Source organism: Brassica rapa, chromosome A07 (genome assembly GCF_000309985.2).
Source record: "Brassica rapa cultivar Chiifu-401-42 chromosome A07, CAAS_Brap_v3.01, whole genome shotgun sequence".
Taxonomy (NCBI): domain Eukaryota; kingdom Viridiplantae; phylum Streptophyta; class Magnoliopsida; order Brassicales; family Brassicaceae; genus Brassica; species Brassica rapa.
Genome location: NC_024801.2, coordinates 27,182,504 through 27,200,396, shown reverse-complemented (window position 1 = coordinate 27,200,396; position 17,893 = coordinate 27,182,504). Strand labels below are relative to the sequence as shown.

Sequence of the window (17,893 nt, the reverse complement as noted above, 5' to 3'; positions counted from 1 at the left end):
TTATCATCATCTCCTTTTCAGTGTCAAAATTTAAATACGTAATATCAAATTAGATAGTATTATATTATATTTCTGTAATGTTTAATTTATACTATTATGTTTTAAAACAAAAAAAAATTTAGACTATTTTTCGATTTATATGTGTCATCCTTGAGAAAGGTACAATTCAGTTGGATAAACCTACAAAATGTATGTAAATTTATGCGTAAAGATGTGGTTTATGAAGTTTGATCATACTGTATATTTGTTTATTTATATATTGCTCTTATCTCCGAGATCTGCAATATATGTCTCCATTTGACATATCGATATCAAATTAAATCGAGAATGTGACATACATGATACAATCATTCAAATAATATAGTCAATCCTTTTAATTATTTGAGCTTCTTTCTCGCAAAGAAAAAAATAAATTTGATAAATGCAAGTAGGTGATAATTAATCCGCTAATATTTTATGTCAACTTTGACCACACTGACTAATTCGATCTACACGTTATTCCCCAATCTATATAGATATATAGTACATCTGCCCACGTTTTTTACGTGAACTCGTTAGAACGAAAAATGAAATAAAAGCAAATCGAAACCCGGTTTCTAACCTCGTTTTCATATATTCTTGATTTGACTGTTAGAACATTTCTATATACTGGTATATACAGTATATTCGGACCCGCCATTGCTAGATACTGTTCTTTTTGTTTGACCTATTCCTACTATATGACAAATTGTCAATAAATATCTTTACATTTGCGATATACTAAAAAACATTGTTTGGCAATTCCTCAAATTCGTTTGCTTCTGTGACCACTCAATTATCTTTTTTTGCTAAAAGTGACCACTCAATTATCTGAATCCGTGTGGGTGTTTACTCTAGTTGTTACGTCAACGAGATATGATCGGCATAGTCCGTGTGAATGGTAATTTGGTATGCTAAATTGCTAATAATAACAATAGAATGATTCGGTTAATAACTGTATAGTTCCAGCTAATATTAAGTAAATAACTATGATTTTATATTTGTAATAAAAAGTGTAGCTACGTGTTTATATTCCTAAACAACCTGCCGTATGTTTGTTTTTAAAATTGTTTGTGTTTCTTTGGCCCGATAATCCAATTAATTATAGGATAGATAAATTTTATAATTCATATTCACATAGGACCCGATCATTCAAACAAAAAGAGACTGAAAATGAAGGTCCATAAAAACTAATATTGAACTTGAAAGAGACATATTATTATTATTATTATTTTTTTTTTGAAACACACATATTATTATTTCTACTATTGTTTTTTTGGCTAATAACTGAAAGTTTCCGAGTATTGACCTGTATATCCTTTGGACAATGGACATAGTATGAAATGTGAAAACAGTACATGTATATATATATATTTTCCCTATTTTTATTCTTGTGCAACCAACAAGAATGAATCATGACTCATAGACGTCGATAATTTTGGTATTCAAAAATTACAACAATCAGCCAATTAAATCGAAAGGGTGGCTATACAACCACGACGAAATCAAATACACACGACCTTTTATCAAATAAAAATTATATATAAATATATTCCCACAAAGAGAGTGTTTGCTTGGTGTTTCATCTCTGTTTCTCGGCTCTTTCCTCCATCTCTCAGTTAAAATCCCCAGAGAAAAATTCTCTCAAATCTTAAGTGATCGTAAAGTTCGAAGCGAAGATAACAAAAAAAAAAACAGAACAAAGTCAAAGCTTGTGTTTGTGTCTTGATGGGTAACTTCTGTCCTAACGGATCTTCCAGTGTTGGACACGAAGAGATCTCTGTCTCCACCAAGCCCCTCCCAGGTTCATACATGTTTTTTAAAAATGTTTTTGTTTTTCTCTTTTAAATCGAACTCATGTACCGAGGTTTTCAATCTAACAAGATCATCTGTTGATCTTACAGCGGTGAAACATGGTAAAAATCCAGTAAATCAAAAGGCTCCGCCGCCGGTGGTGGTAATGCCGCCGGCTAGGGGCTCGAATCCAAAGTTTCCGGTGGCAGAAACAAGAACCATCGATAACACGACTCGTAAAAAACAGCAGGAGAAGCCAAGATCCGTCGATGACCCATCTCGTGAAAAACAGCATGAGAAGAAGCCAAGATCCGTCGAGACTCCGCCGTCAAATCCGGTGGAGAAACAAGGAGTGGGAAAAAAAGCAGTGCCGCCGAGCGGGAAGATAGTGACGCCAAATCTAAAGATGTTCACATTAACGGATCTTATGACGGCGACAAAGAATTTCCGGCCGGAGTCGATGATCGGAGAAGGCGGGTTCGGACAGGTGTTCAAAGGATGGGTTGATGAGGAGACCTTATCTCCGTCGAGGGCCGGCGTGGGAATACCAATCGCCGTTAAGAAATCTAACCCTGATAGTGCTCAAGGGTTACATGAGTGGCAGGCAAGTAACTCCTAATTTTCCTCCTTTTTCTTTTATTTTAATTCAAATTTGCATCGGAATCATTAGAAAAACTTCTAATTTAGGCAAGTACATATTGGAAGCAAATATCATTGGTGCATAATTATAGGAGCAGATAAGGGAAATACATTCAAATTGCGATGTATTCGTGACATTATTAACAAAAATTACTACTAAATGCTAGACTGGTGTAAGCACGAGTTTATATTCTTCAAACATTCTTTGGAACAAGTTTAACATGCTACTTGTCGTTTTGTTGATCAATATAACGACTTTTTAAAACGTACTGCATATTTTAGTAATACTGATTAGTCAAACAAATGATCAATGTTATTAGTTTGGCAATTATTTTGTGGTTTTATTTTACAAAACGTCAATTTAGGGTATGATTGTCAATAACTAAAAAGCACAAAACGTACACGGTATAAAATATTTTAGTGGCGTTTTAGAAATCATTTATCATAATGTTGATGTATTCTGAAACGCACACATAATATTTTTAAACCTAAATAGCTGTATTTGAATATAAATTTCATTTCAATCATTTATAATTGAATTTATTGCACCCATCTCATTTATAGTATCACTTTTGAAAGAAGAAGCCAAAAAGATGAAGAAGAAGTCAAGGCATTCATTCTCACGTAAATTATTTTCTTCTTTTATGTGAAGTGTATCCAGCTAGAAATTCCGTGAAGTGTATCAAATAAAAAAAATTAAGTAAGAAACATTCACGATCATATATATTATACGTGGAATATAATATGCAACTTGTGAAAATATGAAAATAAGTAATTTTGTTTAGGATTTAGGAACAAAAGATAAAAGTAATACTATTGACTTGGTTCTCGACGAGGAACACAAATTTCCTAACATTAGAGTTTGTGTCTCTCAGTCGATAATTACACACTAATATTATAGTTATTTTCTATCTATGTAGAAAATATTGAACATAGCATCAAATTTTATCACGTTCTTCTTATATCAATGGGTTTAATTTAACATGTAATCATATTGGATATAATTGTTAACATATGTGTGGATATATGGTAAAAATTGCAGTGTGAAGTGAGATTCTTAGGGAAGTTTCATCATCCAAATCTAGTCAAGCTCTTGGGATATTGCTGGGAAGAGAATCAGTTCCTCTTGGTCTATGAGTTTTTGCCTAAAGGAAGCCTTGAAAACCACCTCTTCTCAAGTACTATTTCACTCATACATTAATCACATTCTTATATACATCTTTGTCTTCTTTTCTTTTTGACAAATTTATTCATCTATTTATATAAGATGTGCATGTAATGTTAATGCAGAAGGAGATGGGTTGACATGGGATACACGTTTGAAAATAGCCATTGAAGCAGCTCAAGGACTTACATTTTTGCATAACTCCGAGAAGAGTGTTATTTACAGAGACTTCAAGGCTTCCAACATTCTTCTTGATTCCGTACGGTCTCGTTTCTTTGTCGTCTCTAGCTCGCACGTTTACAGCATGCGGCACCTTATTTTGAGTTAACAATTCTTTTCCGTCTTTTACAGAACTTCAACGCCAAGCTTTCTGATTTTGGTCTAGCCAAACATGGTCCAATTAATGGATACTCCCACGTGACCACTCGTGTCATGGGCACACAAGGTTATGCAGCTCCCGAGTATGTGGCTACAGGTAACTAAAAACGTCCAATGTTGTCTGTAAAAACGTGTTTCAACTTCTTTTTTTGTTGTTTTATTTGGTTTGGCAAAAAACGTGTTTTAATTAATTTTTTGAAATTAAATGATTACATAAACATGTTTTCTTTGATGTTATAGGTCATCTATACGTGCTGAGTGATGTTTACGGATTTGGAGTGGTCCTCTTAGAGCTATTAACCGGTCTAAGAGCACTAGACCCAAACCGACCATCTGCGCAACAGAATCTCGTGGAATGGGCTAAACCGGTTCTGACCCAGAAAAAGAAGATTCAGAAGTTGATGGACCCACGGCTCGAGAACAAGTATCCACTTTTGGCGGTGAGCAAAACCGCTGCATTAATTCTACGGTGTCTCGAGGCTGACCCGAAGAACCGACCTCCCATGGACGATGTACTTAGAGAATTAGAAATTGTAAGGACTATCAGAGAGCAACCAAAAGAAGAGAAGCGTAACCGGAACAATGGACATGGTTCACCGCACGTCCGTAAAACCGGTCGAACCAGATAGTCAAATAGTCCCCTTTGGAAGTTTGGATCAGTCATATATATATGTACACCACACAAACATACACAACAAACATACGTAAAACCTTCATTTTTTTTTTAATAAATAAAATATCTTCCTTCTTTTACATTTTTTATTAAAGTTTTTACGTCAGGACATTTGAGATTAAAATTCCTGAAAATACATTTTATTATCAATTATTCAGATCAATAAAACAAGATATTTTGCAAGATACGTCATAAAACAAATTCAGTATGCAAATAAAATTGTTAAAACATAAATTTTCATAAGACATAGATTTATATAGTGTAAAATTTTCATGTAATAGCTTTCATATAAAAGACTAATAAATAAATATTTAAAAATTAATTTCACAAAAAGAGACTTAGTAAGATATTATTTGTTGTACACTATTGTTTACTCCTGCAAAAACAAATTTCATTTTTGGTAATTATAGAACTCTTAATTTTCTTTTCCTTGTGATGCACTTCCAGTTTCTACAGAAAATAGACGTTTAAATTCTTAGTTTACGTAACAAAAAATGTAATTATTGAAATTGTGTATCTACATATGCAAACCAGCAGCACATTACAATACAAACATACTAGTAAACAATGAAAAATTAAATTATTTGTTTCTATAAAAAGAAAGGCACTTTACATGTTCTCTCTCTCTCTCTCTGCCATATCAAGCACCACCTAATAATCTTGATAAAAGTAAAGAAAACCTATGAACAATGCTTACACAACACAAACTATAAGTGACATCTTTCTCTCTTACTTCATTCTGTCAGGAAAGTGATCCACTGACAGAAGAACGTTCTTGCAAATGCTGAGAAGAGAGCTGAAGCAAAAGCTTTATCGTCTCTCCAGGGAAAGATCTGCAAACATCAACACATTCCTCAACATCATCATCACACCTCAACAAAACCCATTCATTGTCTTCATCTAAGTACTTCAGATCATATCTGCTCACATCTTCTATACTAAACCGTTTCGCTATCTCCCACAACAGATCTTTAAGCCTGCGCGAGTTCCTCATCCTAAACCGGATCTTCTCCTCCTCATAGCTTACCTTCACCCTCAGAAAATCATCGTCCTGTGATGACGTTGACGGTGATAACTGTGTGGTCTGCGTTTGCTTAATAGCTCGTGTATCTTCTCTAGCTTTGTTCATAGGATCCTCCTTGTTTGCTTGTGTTTCGCTTGAACAGCTCGAAGTGTGGCTACAAGAGGAACCAGGGGAGGAGGATTTTGCAGGCTGTGAATGTGAAGAAGAAGGCAAGAACGTTGTCTGCTTGGACTGTTGCTCTTGCGAAGAAGCTAGGTTTGGGAAGTTAGCATAGAAGGACCCTATAGGAAGATGATGACCTGACACTCCTTGAACAGAGTCAATGACACGTTGGATCTTCTGAAGCGAGTGACCAACTTTCTTGATCTTTCTTGATGGCCATCTCTGTATCCCATGCTGTCTGCAGATTCTCTTCAACGTCGTTGGACAAACTGAAACAAGTTCTCCATGATCAATAAACAACGCAAAATCTCTAATGAACTCGAGAATAAAAATGTTTTTAAACCATTGTGTCAGGCTTTGTCCCCGAACCAGTAGGGTCCAAACCCATGCCCCCCGTATATTAAAAGTTAAAGGTCCAATTTTTTTTATAAACACAAAATTTCACATAAATTATATTAAATTTTAATAAATAAATTGAAAATGGACCCAAAAATATTTTAAATGTATATCGTTTTGCTTACATCACAATATATTACTGTTAAAAAATTTAAAACAAAATTTTGTTTTTAAACATAGAAAAGAAAAATTAATTTTAAGCCGACTGGTATTAAAAAAAAATAATGTTTTTTAACTTACCACCAATACTCTTGGCAGCATCTTTGAGACTCCCTGCAAAGTATTGTCTAAGAACATCCAAAGTAATGTTCTTCTCAGCTTTTGTTTTCTTCTTCTCAGTCACTCTACTTGAACCACCACCACCAGCACTAGAGAAAGTGCTGTTCTCATTCACCACACTCACTCCTTTACCATAGTCAAAGCCTATCTCTCCATCAACAGCTAAGCCTACATGCTGAGGATTACTACTACTTTCATGTACTTCACATGTCTCCTCTATCTTTGGAAGTGTCTCAACCTCACTGACCATTTGATCTCCCTCTTCTTCTAGCTCCTTCTCAGTGACTGTCCTTAAACTTCTAGGCACATGAGCCATTATAGTTGAAAGAGCATTCAACATTCTCCTCTGTTCCTCTATGTCTCTGCAGTCTTTAGGCAAAAAGAACTCCAAGACAAAGTCAGCTGAGCCTGTGTGGATGCAGCGCAAGCGTATAGCTACCGTGCCGTGTAAGCCAAACATAGTTGCGTGGTGAGAGAGAGGGTACTCAGACTTCTTGTAGCTAGAGACATCAGAGGAGAAGCAAGGACCGTTGGTTAAAAAAGCTTCTCCAACAACTCCTTGACCTTTTAGGAGATGGTGCTCAGAGCAAGCTTCGTGGAAGTCACGGACCGTGGGGTCACCGACGTAGCAAGCATCGTCTATTGTGGATACACAGTGGATGTAGTTGTGGTCGTTGTGACGGCAGCCGGTTTTGCTTTGCTTGAGACAAGACATCCATGTTTGAGCTAGTGGGAGTTTGTGCGTCTCGCAGGCACATCTCAGGAGGTTTCTGATCTCAGGTAATGCAGCTTGGTAGGAGAAGTCAGGTCCCTGATTACAAAAGATAAACAAAATCAACAAAAGTGAAAAAATCGGTCTAGACGGCACATACGATTCAAACTGTTTTAAATCAGTTAAAATTCGTTTAAACCGATCTAAATTAATCTAAATTAAGCAATAATATAAATATAAATCTACAACTTTGTCTACTTGCTATTGTTTTATATACCTAATTTTGATAATTCATCACAATAGTTTATAGCTAAAACCAAATACTAAAATATCTTATATAAATGTAAAATATGTATAAAATAAATCAATAATTTGTTAATCTTTACGCCGCCTAGACCCCGAATAATCCACCTATTCAATAGTCTTTCTATAAAGCGTCTAATTAACATCTAGTGATTTCTTGAACATTGGTTATGAGCTTTTACCTTTAGAGAAGGCGAAACCGGAACTTCAGTGCTCCTAAGATCAACAGCCTGTGAGCAAAAACATCACTTAAGCTTTTCCAAGAAAAGCATAAAAGATCAAAAGGAGACAAAGCACAAATGAAACAAAACCTGAAGTGCTCTGCAGATACTGTCAAGCTCAGGGCTCAACTTAACCATTTGAGTAGTCATCACAACCTCAATAACACCTAAGCAAGTCTTACTCCCTTGTTCAAACACAGGAATAGCTAACGTCCCACGGACATCGCAGTCCTGAGCATGCTGGACTCTAGGATACTCCTCGTTCTTGAAAAACCTCACATCAGGAGTCCACTCAGGAACCTGCCCCAAGAACACTCTCCCAGGCAAACCAACCAAGTCCTTGGAGCTCGAATCTTCTTGCTCAGCAGAGAACTGATAATTCTCAGAGATCTCTCTGTAATGAGCAAGCCTCTGAGACATCGGATCATGGCTGAAAGGCTGTTCCTTTGTGGTTAAAACTCTCTTGCCTCCTCTATCCACAGGCACCCACAGCTGTATAAGAGAGTCGCCTCTCTCGCTAGTGAAGTCTTTAATGTGTTTCACCGCTTGAACCAATCTCTCCATCACAGAAGAGCCATGACCTCCACCGCTTGGTCCAATCCAGAACCGTCTGTTCAGGGTTGAGAGATCCTCAAGACTAGACCTTTCTGCAAAGCCCTGACCATACATGTGAGATAAGGTAGTAGAGGAAGAGATTGCTGCTGTGTTGTCTTGCTGTGGAGACCACATGAAGGAGGAAGGATCAAATGGGGCTAGGGACGTTGAAGGACTAAAGTTTGGGAACTCAGATGCATCTGTTGTTGTTGTCTCTAGCCAGCAACCATCTAGAAGCAAACCGTCCATGAATGAAGAGTCCATAGCTGGATCCATGGGGAGATGATAATTGTTATTCATTGCTCAAATCAATGAAGCAACAACAACAACATCTGAAAAAAGAAGAAGAACAATAATAACAAAAACCCATTTGAGGAGAAGAATCAAATCAAGCAAAGATCTTGTAAATAGGGAAGAACAGAGAATCAAAGAGTGATAAAGCTTCCAACTTTTTTTTCTCTGTTTTTGATTCCTACAAGTTGGTTAAACTATACCCTAAATCCCTAATCCCTTGTGGGTTAAGTTGGTTAAGCACTAATCTGATTCCTTCTTGATGGAGAAGAAAGAAAGGTGAGACCTTTGAGGTGATTAGATATGAAAAACAAAAATAGAAAGAAAGAACGAAACTCACAAAAGACGTCAGATTCACGGAAGATTCCTGGAGTAGGTTTATAAATGTTTTTTTTCCTTTTTTTAGTTGATGAAGAGAATCTTGAACTGTCCCTAAAGACCACTTGTTGTCTTAAGAGACAGGAGAAACAGTTGAAACAACACACCCCCAAACTCTGAGGGAAAAGAAAGGCTGTAAAGATGTCTTTGATGGGTATGTACCTGGTTGTGGAGTTAAGTTAAGAGTTTTTTACATTGCAGGTCAGTTTTCAAGTTTTATTTACATTCTAAGACAGTTTCTGCTAGTGGGGTAGTTTTTTGTAACTAAAAACCAAACCATTACAATTAAAGTCATTCATCTAACTAAAATGGTCCTACCATCTTATTAAGTTGATTATTATTTTTATTTGAAACGAACAAACAAAAAATTAAAATTAAAAACTTCTTCTTCACATTTCACTTTTTCGGTATCTCAATCCATGGTGGATGCATCATATCATCTATGCTGCAGTTCTTCTTCGCCGTACTTTTTGGCCCTCCTCCGTCACCATCGATGAACTTCAGCCAAGCTCGAGCAGAAGCCGTAGCGGTTTGTCTTTTCCTTCGTCGCCGCGAAATCATCAGAACATCTTCCTCCTCGACGTCGTTCTCTGCAATTCATCTCCGTTGTACTCCGACAATAGCTTGACGCCCAGAACAAGTCCGACGAGATCTCCAACGGAACCGCACATCTCTGAAGCCCGACGAGAACTTCGACAGACCAGCACATCTCTGCAGCCAAGCCTCGTCTCAAAGCTCTACTCGGCGTCGTCCTCCGTTTCATTTTTGCTTCTGCCGTCGTTCCGTCTCATCCACATCTCTGAAGCCGAGGAGTTCTGTCCAAATTTCGTTTTTGCAACTTAGGTCCTTGTACTTTTGTATTCTTCTTAATTTGGCACAAAATCTTTAAATGTGTAGATTTCTCCTCAATTTCAGCCCAAACTTTTAGATTGTACAAACCAGCCCCCACAATACGTAAATATGTAGGAAAATGTAATAAACACCTAGATACACACATAATCGAGGTAAATGAACAAAAATGTTATTAAGAACCATTAAAATCATAAAATACCACCATGCTCCTAAATAATGTGACATGATTTTAATGTTTTTTTTTTGCAAAATATTTGTAACTACAAATCACGTAGACACAAATTTTTGATTAGTAAATTTAACGCTTAAAATAATTTGATAATCATGATAATCAAAATTTACTATTGGTCATGTATGTGAACATGTGTACATAAAGATTACATATATACATGTGTACATGTGTACAAAAAAAATATATATATACATGTGTATATATTTACGAGTGTACATGAGTACATTATTAAAGCGATGTACAAGTAGATACGATCTTAAGATAAAAAAAATTGTTTGATTTACCTAGATACATACTTGCATAATTGTTTATAACTATTAGTGTACATGTGTATATTAAAATTGAAGGTGTCAATGTGTACAACATATATGGTAGTGTACATGTGTACAATACTTGGAAATTGGGTAGAATACAACATTAAGATATTATTAAAGCCATGTACAATACAAGTAGAATACAACGTTAAGATACATTTTTTTGTTTGATTTACATGGATACATACTGCATAATTGTTTATAAGTATTAGTGTACATGTGTACATTTTTTTTTGGTCAACTTATGTACATGTGTACACTACATGTATACGCACTTGGAAATTAGATAGATTGCATTCAAAGATGTAGTGGCAGTAAACTATGAAATTTCTTAATTATCATTATATAAAGCATTACGAAATTGATTTTCAAGTTGATCGTGAAGAGGAATATAATTTAGTAACAAAAAAAACTTTGTTGACATATAATTTAATAACATGATTATAATAGTTTATAGCATCTTAATTAAGTTCATTTATGTAATTTTAAGATGCATTTAGAGATTTTTAGTGCATATACGTCTTTATTTGCACAATCTAAAGGCTGAGAAAATATTGAAGAAAAATCTGCACATTTTAAAACTTAGTGACCAAATTATAAAAAAGAGAAATTTAAGGACTAAAAATGCAATATTTAAAATTTGGCCATTGTTGATGAGCTTCAATTTAGAGCATAACGAAAGAGAACGATATATTAAACTTAGATTTGGTTTGACGAGGATCACGGAAGAGAAGCATAAATCGGTGAGACTGCCAAGATAGTGGAGGATCTAAAATGAAATCAAGTTGATGTAATCGAGGGTTTGACGGACGCGGATGAGCTGCGGTGTAGTCGACAGAAACACCGTGGGGGATGAAGGCGCGATGGAGTTGTTGTGGTTTAGGAGAGACTCGCAAACGACGACCAACCATAGATTTATGTTGCTTCAAGCTTGAGATTCACAATATATATGAGTTTATTGTATTTTCTGCAACTATGGTGAGATGAATAAATAATATTTTAATATTTAGTTAGACTTTAGTTAGATTTCGATTATTTTGTGAGTTGGAAGATGTAAAAGCGTGTATTGGGGGAATCAAAAGTGTGTGAGGAGTATAAACTGACTTATAGTGTTATTAAAAAGTGAAAACTGTCTTGTGGTGTAATATTTTCTTAAGTTAAGTACCTACACCACCTCTTCCACAAGAAATTTTAAAATAACAAAAAAAAAAAATATCATATTTTAGGAGGCATCTTTATCTCATATACGTATTGGAAAAAAAAAATACCACTCAACTGAATTTTTCTTTTTGTACAAAATAGCATTAGGTTGTACAACTGTTTTTGAAGTGAATAAAATTTAAAAAAATTTCAAGAAAAAAGAATTTTTTAATTTTACATTTCTTGTAAAATAGTATTCCTTCTGTTTTTAATATTTAATGTTCTAAAAAATTCTAAATTAGATAACATTTTCAATTTTCTATACAAAATTTCTTAAATTATTATGTTAATATATGATCATTTATATACTGAAAATTGTTTTATGATTCGTTAATTTGTGTTTAAATGAGTAATAAATAATGTTTTTGTTCAAAAATATATATAAAATAACCTATTTACAAAAACTCTAAAATGTTATCTAATAAAAAAATGAAAGATAATTATACTTTGGTCTCTTTGTATCTTTCTCTCACTTCCAGCTGCGTGGGTCTTGACTCTTGAGAGATTCCCATATTCTAGATAGAAGGAGAGCGTGACAATGATATTAAAAGTTTTTGAGAAGTTTCATGTCTTGGGCATTGAATAGCTCTCCATGTATTCTTGATATAAAAATATACTAGTATTTCTATATAAAAACAAGGTCAACTTTTCTCGACCAATGTTGAGGAGAGGTAATTTTATGCAAGGTTTTGGAGGCAATAATAATAAGGGAACAAATAGAGCTGACCAACATTTATGAGATTTAGCAAACAAAACTATGAATAATAGTTGAATTTTCGCCTCTGACTTTGTTATTTTACTCCTTTTATTACTTTTAATCGATAGGTTATAGTATTATACATCCTACAAAGCTGGAGAAGAGATGGGTGTCTATATAAAACGGTTTCGTCTTTGAGTTTACTACATCAGCTCACCTTTCTTGAAGAGTTCGTGTAGTGATTGTTTCGTCTTTGCTATAGTGGAAGTTGAATAAATTAAAGGTAAATGAGCTTGGAGGAATAGTAAGAAGAGAAATAAAAACAAAGGTTCTCCCATGTGTACACCCTCGAAACCATAACTATTTGATGCTACCAGTTACTAATTTTTTTTCTAAAAGCAAAGTGAGAGAAGATATCCAGTAATTATGTAAGAAAACAAGTGGGGAGCAGGTTTTTCGCTTTTCCCTGATGGGTAAAAAAAAATGAAAAACTTAAATCAATAGAAATTAATATTCCATTTGTCGTATTGTTTATTTTTCTTTTGGTCAGCGTTTGTCCTATTGGATTTTTTTTTTTTTTGTTCAAAGTCCTATCCGATTTATTAGAGGTTACTTTGTAATTGAAATGGAGGGCAATGTGTGACCCACTTAGCCTCGTGCAAATGTGATACTCTTCTAGAAACACTTGTGTTCCTTGTTAAAATCTTTCACCTGTCAAAACGTTTTGCAGTTAGCTAAAATGTTTGTGAACTTTTAGTGGATTGGTTGGTCCATCAAGACCTGAGGTTTTTTGGTTGTGGTGAAAAGATAACCCGGTGCGTTTTAGGTGAAACCATACAACCGTATCAAACAAAATATTTGACTGTTTTTCAAGTGAAATCAAGTCAGAGGACTCAAAAACACACAACCTTTGAAGAATCCAGAAGTCTATTTTACGTGATGATGATTGGTTTACCTTTGAAGATTAATATTCAAAACGATTATTGAAAATTACGCAAAGTGAAGAAGGGAAAATAAGTGGTGGATGAGTGGCTTCCCTCACTTGGGATTTGTCCTAAAACTCCCACTTAAGGGCAAAGAGGCTTATGTCACTCCCACTTTAATTACATACTTTGACTTCAACGTAATATACTTTAAAAATGATTCTCCAATTACATTGGTTAGATTCAGAGATTACTTTTCTTTCGCAGCTATTATGTTTGACTATGATATTATAGTTTTTTTCTCAACCACTTAACTATTAGTTATTTAGTAGTTAACATTTCTATAAAAGAATGCAAACTGAGAAAAGAGTGCTTTCACGATCAAAAAACTTATTTAGATCTCTGGTTACAATAAATATACAGTTAGAAAAGTCCAGTAATTAACATTTATAAGATTCAAATCACATTTTAAAGTTGTAATTTAATGGATCTGGTCAAATCTATGGGGGGAAATGTGGTTTTATGAGATGAAGAGACTATTTGATTACTTTTGTTTTTGGTTAAATGATTATTAATGTTGCAACTTGATCAAAATGCATCTCAGTTTTGGTTCTCTCCCTAGACAAAATCTCAGACTTACCTTACCACTCGGCTTATATATATACTTTTTGTCGGCTGCCATCTTCTAGGTGAACTGAATTCAGGAAAACCTTTTGTGTGTGCAAAAAAATAAATAGCAGACTCAGCTGATATTCGAAGAAAAGGTGAGCTATATGATTGATAATGAAAGGAACAACAAACTTTGACCTAACATGTATGGAAGAAGATTCCAAGTATATAAAAGTAAAGTGATTCTTCCTGCTAAGGGAATCTCCTTTATGATATGATATGATATTATATATACGGCAAATTAGCAATAGCCTCAAGAGAATGGTCGAATAAACTTTGACAAGTTGTGATAATTTTTTCACGTCATAGTTTAGGTAATGAGTTTCCACTTTTGCTATCTTGTCACTCACCTAATAAATTAGCTGACAGCATAACTGAAACTGACACAACCATGGCGAAGTTTGAAATCAACTTGTTTTATATACTCCTATTTTTTTCTTCTTAACTTTACTGAGGAGCTATGAGTTGAAACACATACAAGTTTCCTTTGGGTGCTGTTTTGAGCTTTGGGCTTTGTTGGATCGCTTTCCATCTCGGACCTTTTCCGACTGAGACTTGAACTTCAAGGGCTCTTGGACAACAGAGCAATTTTTGGGCCATGGAACTTTATCTGGACCAAGCTCCACTTAGTTAGAACTCAAAGTTTCAGCTGGATTACAAGATGCTTGGCAACAACTTAACTAATTAGACAAAACACTCAAAGCCAAGCCAACTTGATTTAGACATCATAAATTGAATTTTCCAAAACACAGATCCAAGATTCTGTGAACTACACTCAATGCCCTCATCATTGGATTTGTAAGCCAAGTGTATATTACAACCCACTACATTATTATTAATCATTTAACAGTGGCTGCAGGCTTACGATGAGATGGCTAGCAAATTTCCGGTCAACAGATTGATCACATGTAATAAGAGAAAGAAAACACTAAAGCTCACAAATTTAATCAGTCAGAGATTAATGGTAAAAGTCATTGAGCTAAGACCAGTAAGAAAGAGATGAAGATGCTTTGGATCTCGTGTGTGATGCACGTGAGTCACGTTGCTTTAAGGGTTGCCAAGGTTTCAGTCCAGCTAGTAAAATCAGTAACCTCCCTCATCCATGTGCATATGATATGTTATAAAATTCGAGTAGTAGATGCCCAAGAACTCACAAACACACACATTTTAAAAGTCCAGATTTGCAATGAGTTCAAGTTTTCGAAGTTTTTTTAACTTTATAAATGTAATAATTTCTTGACATCAGTTTAAAATGTGATAATTTTTTTATCAAAAAAACAAAAACAAGTAGATGATTGTAAAATTCATTATTTATAAAAGTGTGATACTTTTTTATAAAAAAAAGAAAGAATAGATGATAATCGTAAATGAAAAATTGCACCCTATAACCAACAAAAAAATTTAAGAAAATAACCAAATTTCCATTCTCTCTTTATTTCTCTTTCTACTTTTTTTCTAAAAAACTATTTTTGTTTTGGTTATTTCACCGATTTTTCCATTGTAAAATTCATTTTTACCGAAATATTAAATATTATATTAAATTTTTGGTTTTTTTTACATATATTACAAAGATATACAAATAGCGAATTTGTGAAAAACAAACAAACAAAAGAACCTAAGAAAAAAAACAACCTTAACCAAGAGTTAAGGATAGTTGATTGTAGATTTGCAGATCGGTTCCATTAATTGGACCGCCTAATCTTTGACTAATTGTATATATAATAATAAAAAAATATTTAATTCTGGATTAATATACACACATCTTCAACAACAACAACAAAAAATGTTATTTTTCTTTCACCACGGTGGCTTTTCTTCCCTTCTTTACTCCTGAAGAGCTTCGCCGACGGTTTACTCCTCCTCACTCACTCACTCACTCTCTCGCAACCCCTCAAAGAGGTAACCTTTCTTCGATCCCCCCTCTTATACAACCCTAAAGTTCCCACCTTTACCCAGATTCGCCGAGATCTAACCAAGATGCCGACGAACGACGAAGAAACCGCGAATCCAATCACAACAGATCCAAAGCACGAGACTTGGCGCAGCCTCCTCCTCCGCCAAGCCTCCGTCTACGGCGTCGCCGCCGGCTACTGCATCTCCGCCTCCCTCCTCTCCATCATCAACAAATGGGCCATCACCAAGTTCCCCTACCCCGGCGCCCTCACCGCTCTCCAGTACCTCACGAGCTTCGCCGGCGTCGTCCTCTCCTCCCAGCTCGGCCTCGTCGAGCACGACCCCTTAACCCTCTCCACCATGTGGCGGTTCCTCCCCGCCGCGATGATCTTCTACCTCTCCCTCTTCACCAACAGCGAGCTCCTCCTCCACGCCAACGTCGACACCTTCATCGTCTTCCGCTCCGCCGTCCCCATCTTCGTCGCCGTCGGGGAGACCCTCTTCCTCCACCAGCCCTGGCCTAACGTCAAGACCTGGGGAGCCTTAGCGACCATCTTCGGAGGAAGCTTTCTTTACGTTCTAACTGATTATCAGTTCACGGTGGCTGCTTACGCTTGGGCCGTTGCGTATCTTGTCTCTATGACGATTGACTTTGTTTACATCAAGCACGTGGTGATGACTATTGGGTTGAACACGTGGGGGCTCGTGCTTTATAACAACCTCGAGGCGCTTCTTTTGTTTCCGATCGAGTTGCTTATAATGGGGGAGTTGAAGAAGATTAAGCACGAGATTACGGTTGAGTCTGATTGGTATGAGATGCAAGTGGTGTTGCCTGTGGGGCTGTCGTGTTTGTTTGGTTTGGCGATTTCCTTCTTTGGATTCTCGTGTCGACGTGCTATCTCCGCGACGGGGTTTACGGTTCTTGGGATTGTGAATAAGTTGTTGACGGTTGTGATTAATTTGGTGGTGTGGGATAAGCATTCGACGTTTGTTGGGACTTTGGGGTTGTTGATTTGTATGTTTGGTGGGGTTATGTATCAGCAGTCTACTGTCAAGAAACCGACACAAGAAGAGAAACCGCAAGAAGAGGAAGAAGAGAAGCTGCTGGAGATGCAGGAGAACAAGGAGAGCATTGTTGAAGTAAAGGAGGATGTGAAAGTAGAAGAGAAAGTATGAATCATTATCCATAGATTCATCTCTATTGATGCCAAAGTTTATTCTGGTTTATTTTTTCGAGTAAAGAACTATATTTGTAGTTAGTGGTTTTGCAATTCTTTTGTAACTAGGAGGTATAAGAGTACTGCGTTGTTCGTTGCCTGAGTAAGAAGAAATCCAGAAGTGGAATAATATCGTTTTCTTGTTTACATTTTTGATGTGGTTCAAGACTAAGATTTGCTTTCATTCACAATGTGATTATTGTTATATGCAATTGTTCGGTTTTTCTGGACCTGAGTTTAAGACATTATTGTTCGTTCTCTTTATGTTGAGATTAAAAAAAAATGTTTGTGGAAAAAAACATATCGTCAACAGCAGGGTTCGAACCTGCGCGGGCGAAGCCCAACAGATTTCAAGTCTGTCTCCTTAACCACTCGGACATATTGACTTTGATGTTAGGTGTTCAACATGTACTTAATTATTAGGTACACAATTAAAAAAACCCAATAAAATTAGTAGATGGGTTCTTATCGTATGTTCATGTAATGTTTAAACTAGATTTTGACCCGCGCAGGCGCGCGGATGTATATTTTGAAAAATATGTTGATATTTGTTTTTCATGTAATTATTAGGATTTGGAAAAATGAATCCGAGGAACATAACCGATACCGATCCAAAGATATAGTACCAAACCCAAACATAAATTGATTAAATATTCTAATTATTCAAAATTTTGTTATTTAGAGAACCGAATCTGATCCGAACCGAAGTATTTAGGTATCCGAATTTATCTAAAAATAGATTTATATACTTATATATATTAATTATTTTTAGATTTAACGTATATAAAACATCAAAAATGATACTTTTAAATTGATTTAAATACTTGAAAATATATATAGATAGTCAAAAGTAAATATCTGAAATAGTT

General features: G+C 35.4%; 3 protein-coding genes and 1 non-coding gene across 5 annotated transcripts; 2 read left to right on the top strand and 2 right to left on the bottom strand.

The window, feature by feature from the left end:
• Positions 1 to 18: 18 nt before the first annotated feature.
• LOC103832093 (probable serine/threonine-protein kinase PBL11) lies at positions 19 to 4,756 on the top strand. The gene is made up of 5 exons (XM_033276080.1): positions 19 to 2,416; positions 3,494 to 3,629; positions 3,742 to 3,875; positions 3,968 to 4,091; positions 4,235 to 4,756. Exons 1-5 carry the CDS (start codon positions 1,844 to 1,846, stop codon positions 4,621 to 4,623), a joined length of 1,356 nt encoding a protein of 451 aa, XP_033131971.1. The 5' UTR covers positions 19 to 1,843; the 3' UTR covers positions 4,624 to 4,756.
• A 411-nt stretch (positions 4,757 to 5,167) lies between these two features.
• Positions 5,168 to 9,225, bottom strand: LOC103832092 (protein NLP5). 2 transcript variants are annotated; one of them, XM_009108046.3, is made up of 5 exons: positions 8,990 to 9,225; positions 7,855 to 8,690; positions 7,726 to 7,773; positions 6,490 to 7,339; positions 5,168 to 6,122 (listed from the first exon to the last, which is right to left on the bottom strand). In XM_009108046.3, the coding sequence occupies exons 2-5, from the start codon at positions 8,656 to 8,658 to the stop codon at positions 5,410 to 5,412; spliced, it is 2,415 nt and encodes an 804-aa protein (XP_009106294.1). In that variant the 5' UTR covers positions 8,659 to 8,690; positions 8,990 to 9,225; the 3' UTR covers positions 5,168 to 5,409. The 2 variants fall into 2 exon arrangements, with proteins under 2 accessions (XP_009106294.1, XP_009106295.1); XM_009108047.3 differs by having other exon boundaries at positions 7,855 to 8,624; positions 8,990 to 9,188.
• Positions 9,226 to 15,245: 6,020 nt separating this feature from the next.
• Positions 15,246 to 17,248, top strand: LOC103832090 (GDP-mannose transporter GONST3). Its single transcript, XM_033276081.1, has 2 exons — positions 15,246 to 15,813; positions 15,871 to 17,248. The coding sequence occupies exon 2, from the start codon at positions 15,892 to 15,894 to the stop codon at positions 16,981 to 16,983; it is 1,092 nt and encodes a 363-aa protein (XP_033131972.1). The 5' UTR covers positions 15,246 to 15,813; positions 15,871 to 15,891; the 3' UTR covers positions 16,984 to 17,248.
• An 80-nt stretch (positions 17,249 to 17,328) lies between these two features.
• On the bottom strand, positions 17,329 to 17,410 carry TRNAS-UGA. Its single transcript has one exon. It is a non-coding gene; the product is annotated as a tRNA-Ser (tRNA).
• Between the last annotated feature and the right edge of the window lie 483 nt (positions 17,411 to 17,893).

Excerpts from the sequence above, each read along its gene's own strand:
- LOC103832090 (XM_033276081.1), top strand. The coding sequence starts at position 15,892 with ATGCCGACGAACGACGAAGAAACCGCGAATCCAATCACAACAGATCCA.
- LOC103832092 (XM_009108046.3), bottom strand. The coding sequence starts at position 8,658 with ATGAATAACAATTATCATCTCCCCATGGATCCAGCTATGGACTCTTCA. Across the intron at positions 7,774-7,854 it reads GTATCTGCAGAGCACTTCAG|GCTGTTGATCTTAGGAGCAC; the intron begins GTTTTGTTTCAT and ends TTTTGCTCACAG. Across the intron at positions 7,340-7,725 it reads CGGTTTCGCCTTCTCTAAAG|GGACCTGACTTCTCCTACCA; the intron begins GTAAAAGCTCAT and ends TTTTGTAATCAG.
- LOC103832093 (XM_033276080.1), top strand. The coding sequence starts at position 1,844 with ATGTTTTTGTTTTTCTCTTTTAAATCGAACTCATGTACCGAGGTTTTC. Across the intron at positions 2,417-3,493 it reads AAGGGTTACATGAGTGGCAG|TGTGAAGTGAGATTCTTAGG; the intron begins GCAAGTAACTCC and ends TAAAAATTGCAG. Across the intron at positions 3,876-3,967 it reads CCAACATTCTTCTTGATTCC|AACTTCAACGCCAAGCTTTC; the intron begins GTACGGTCTCGT and ends CGTCTTTTACAG.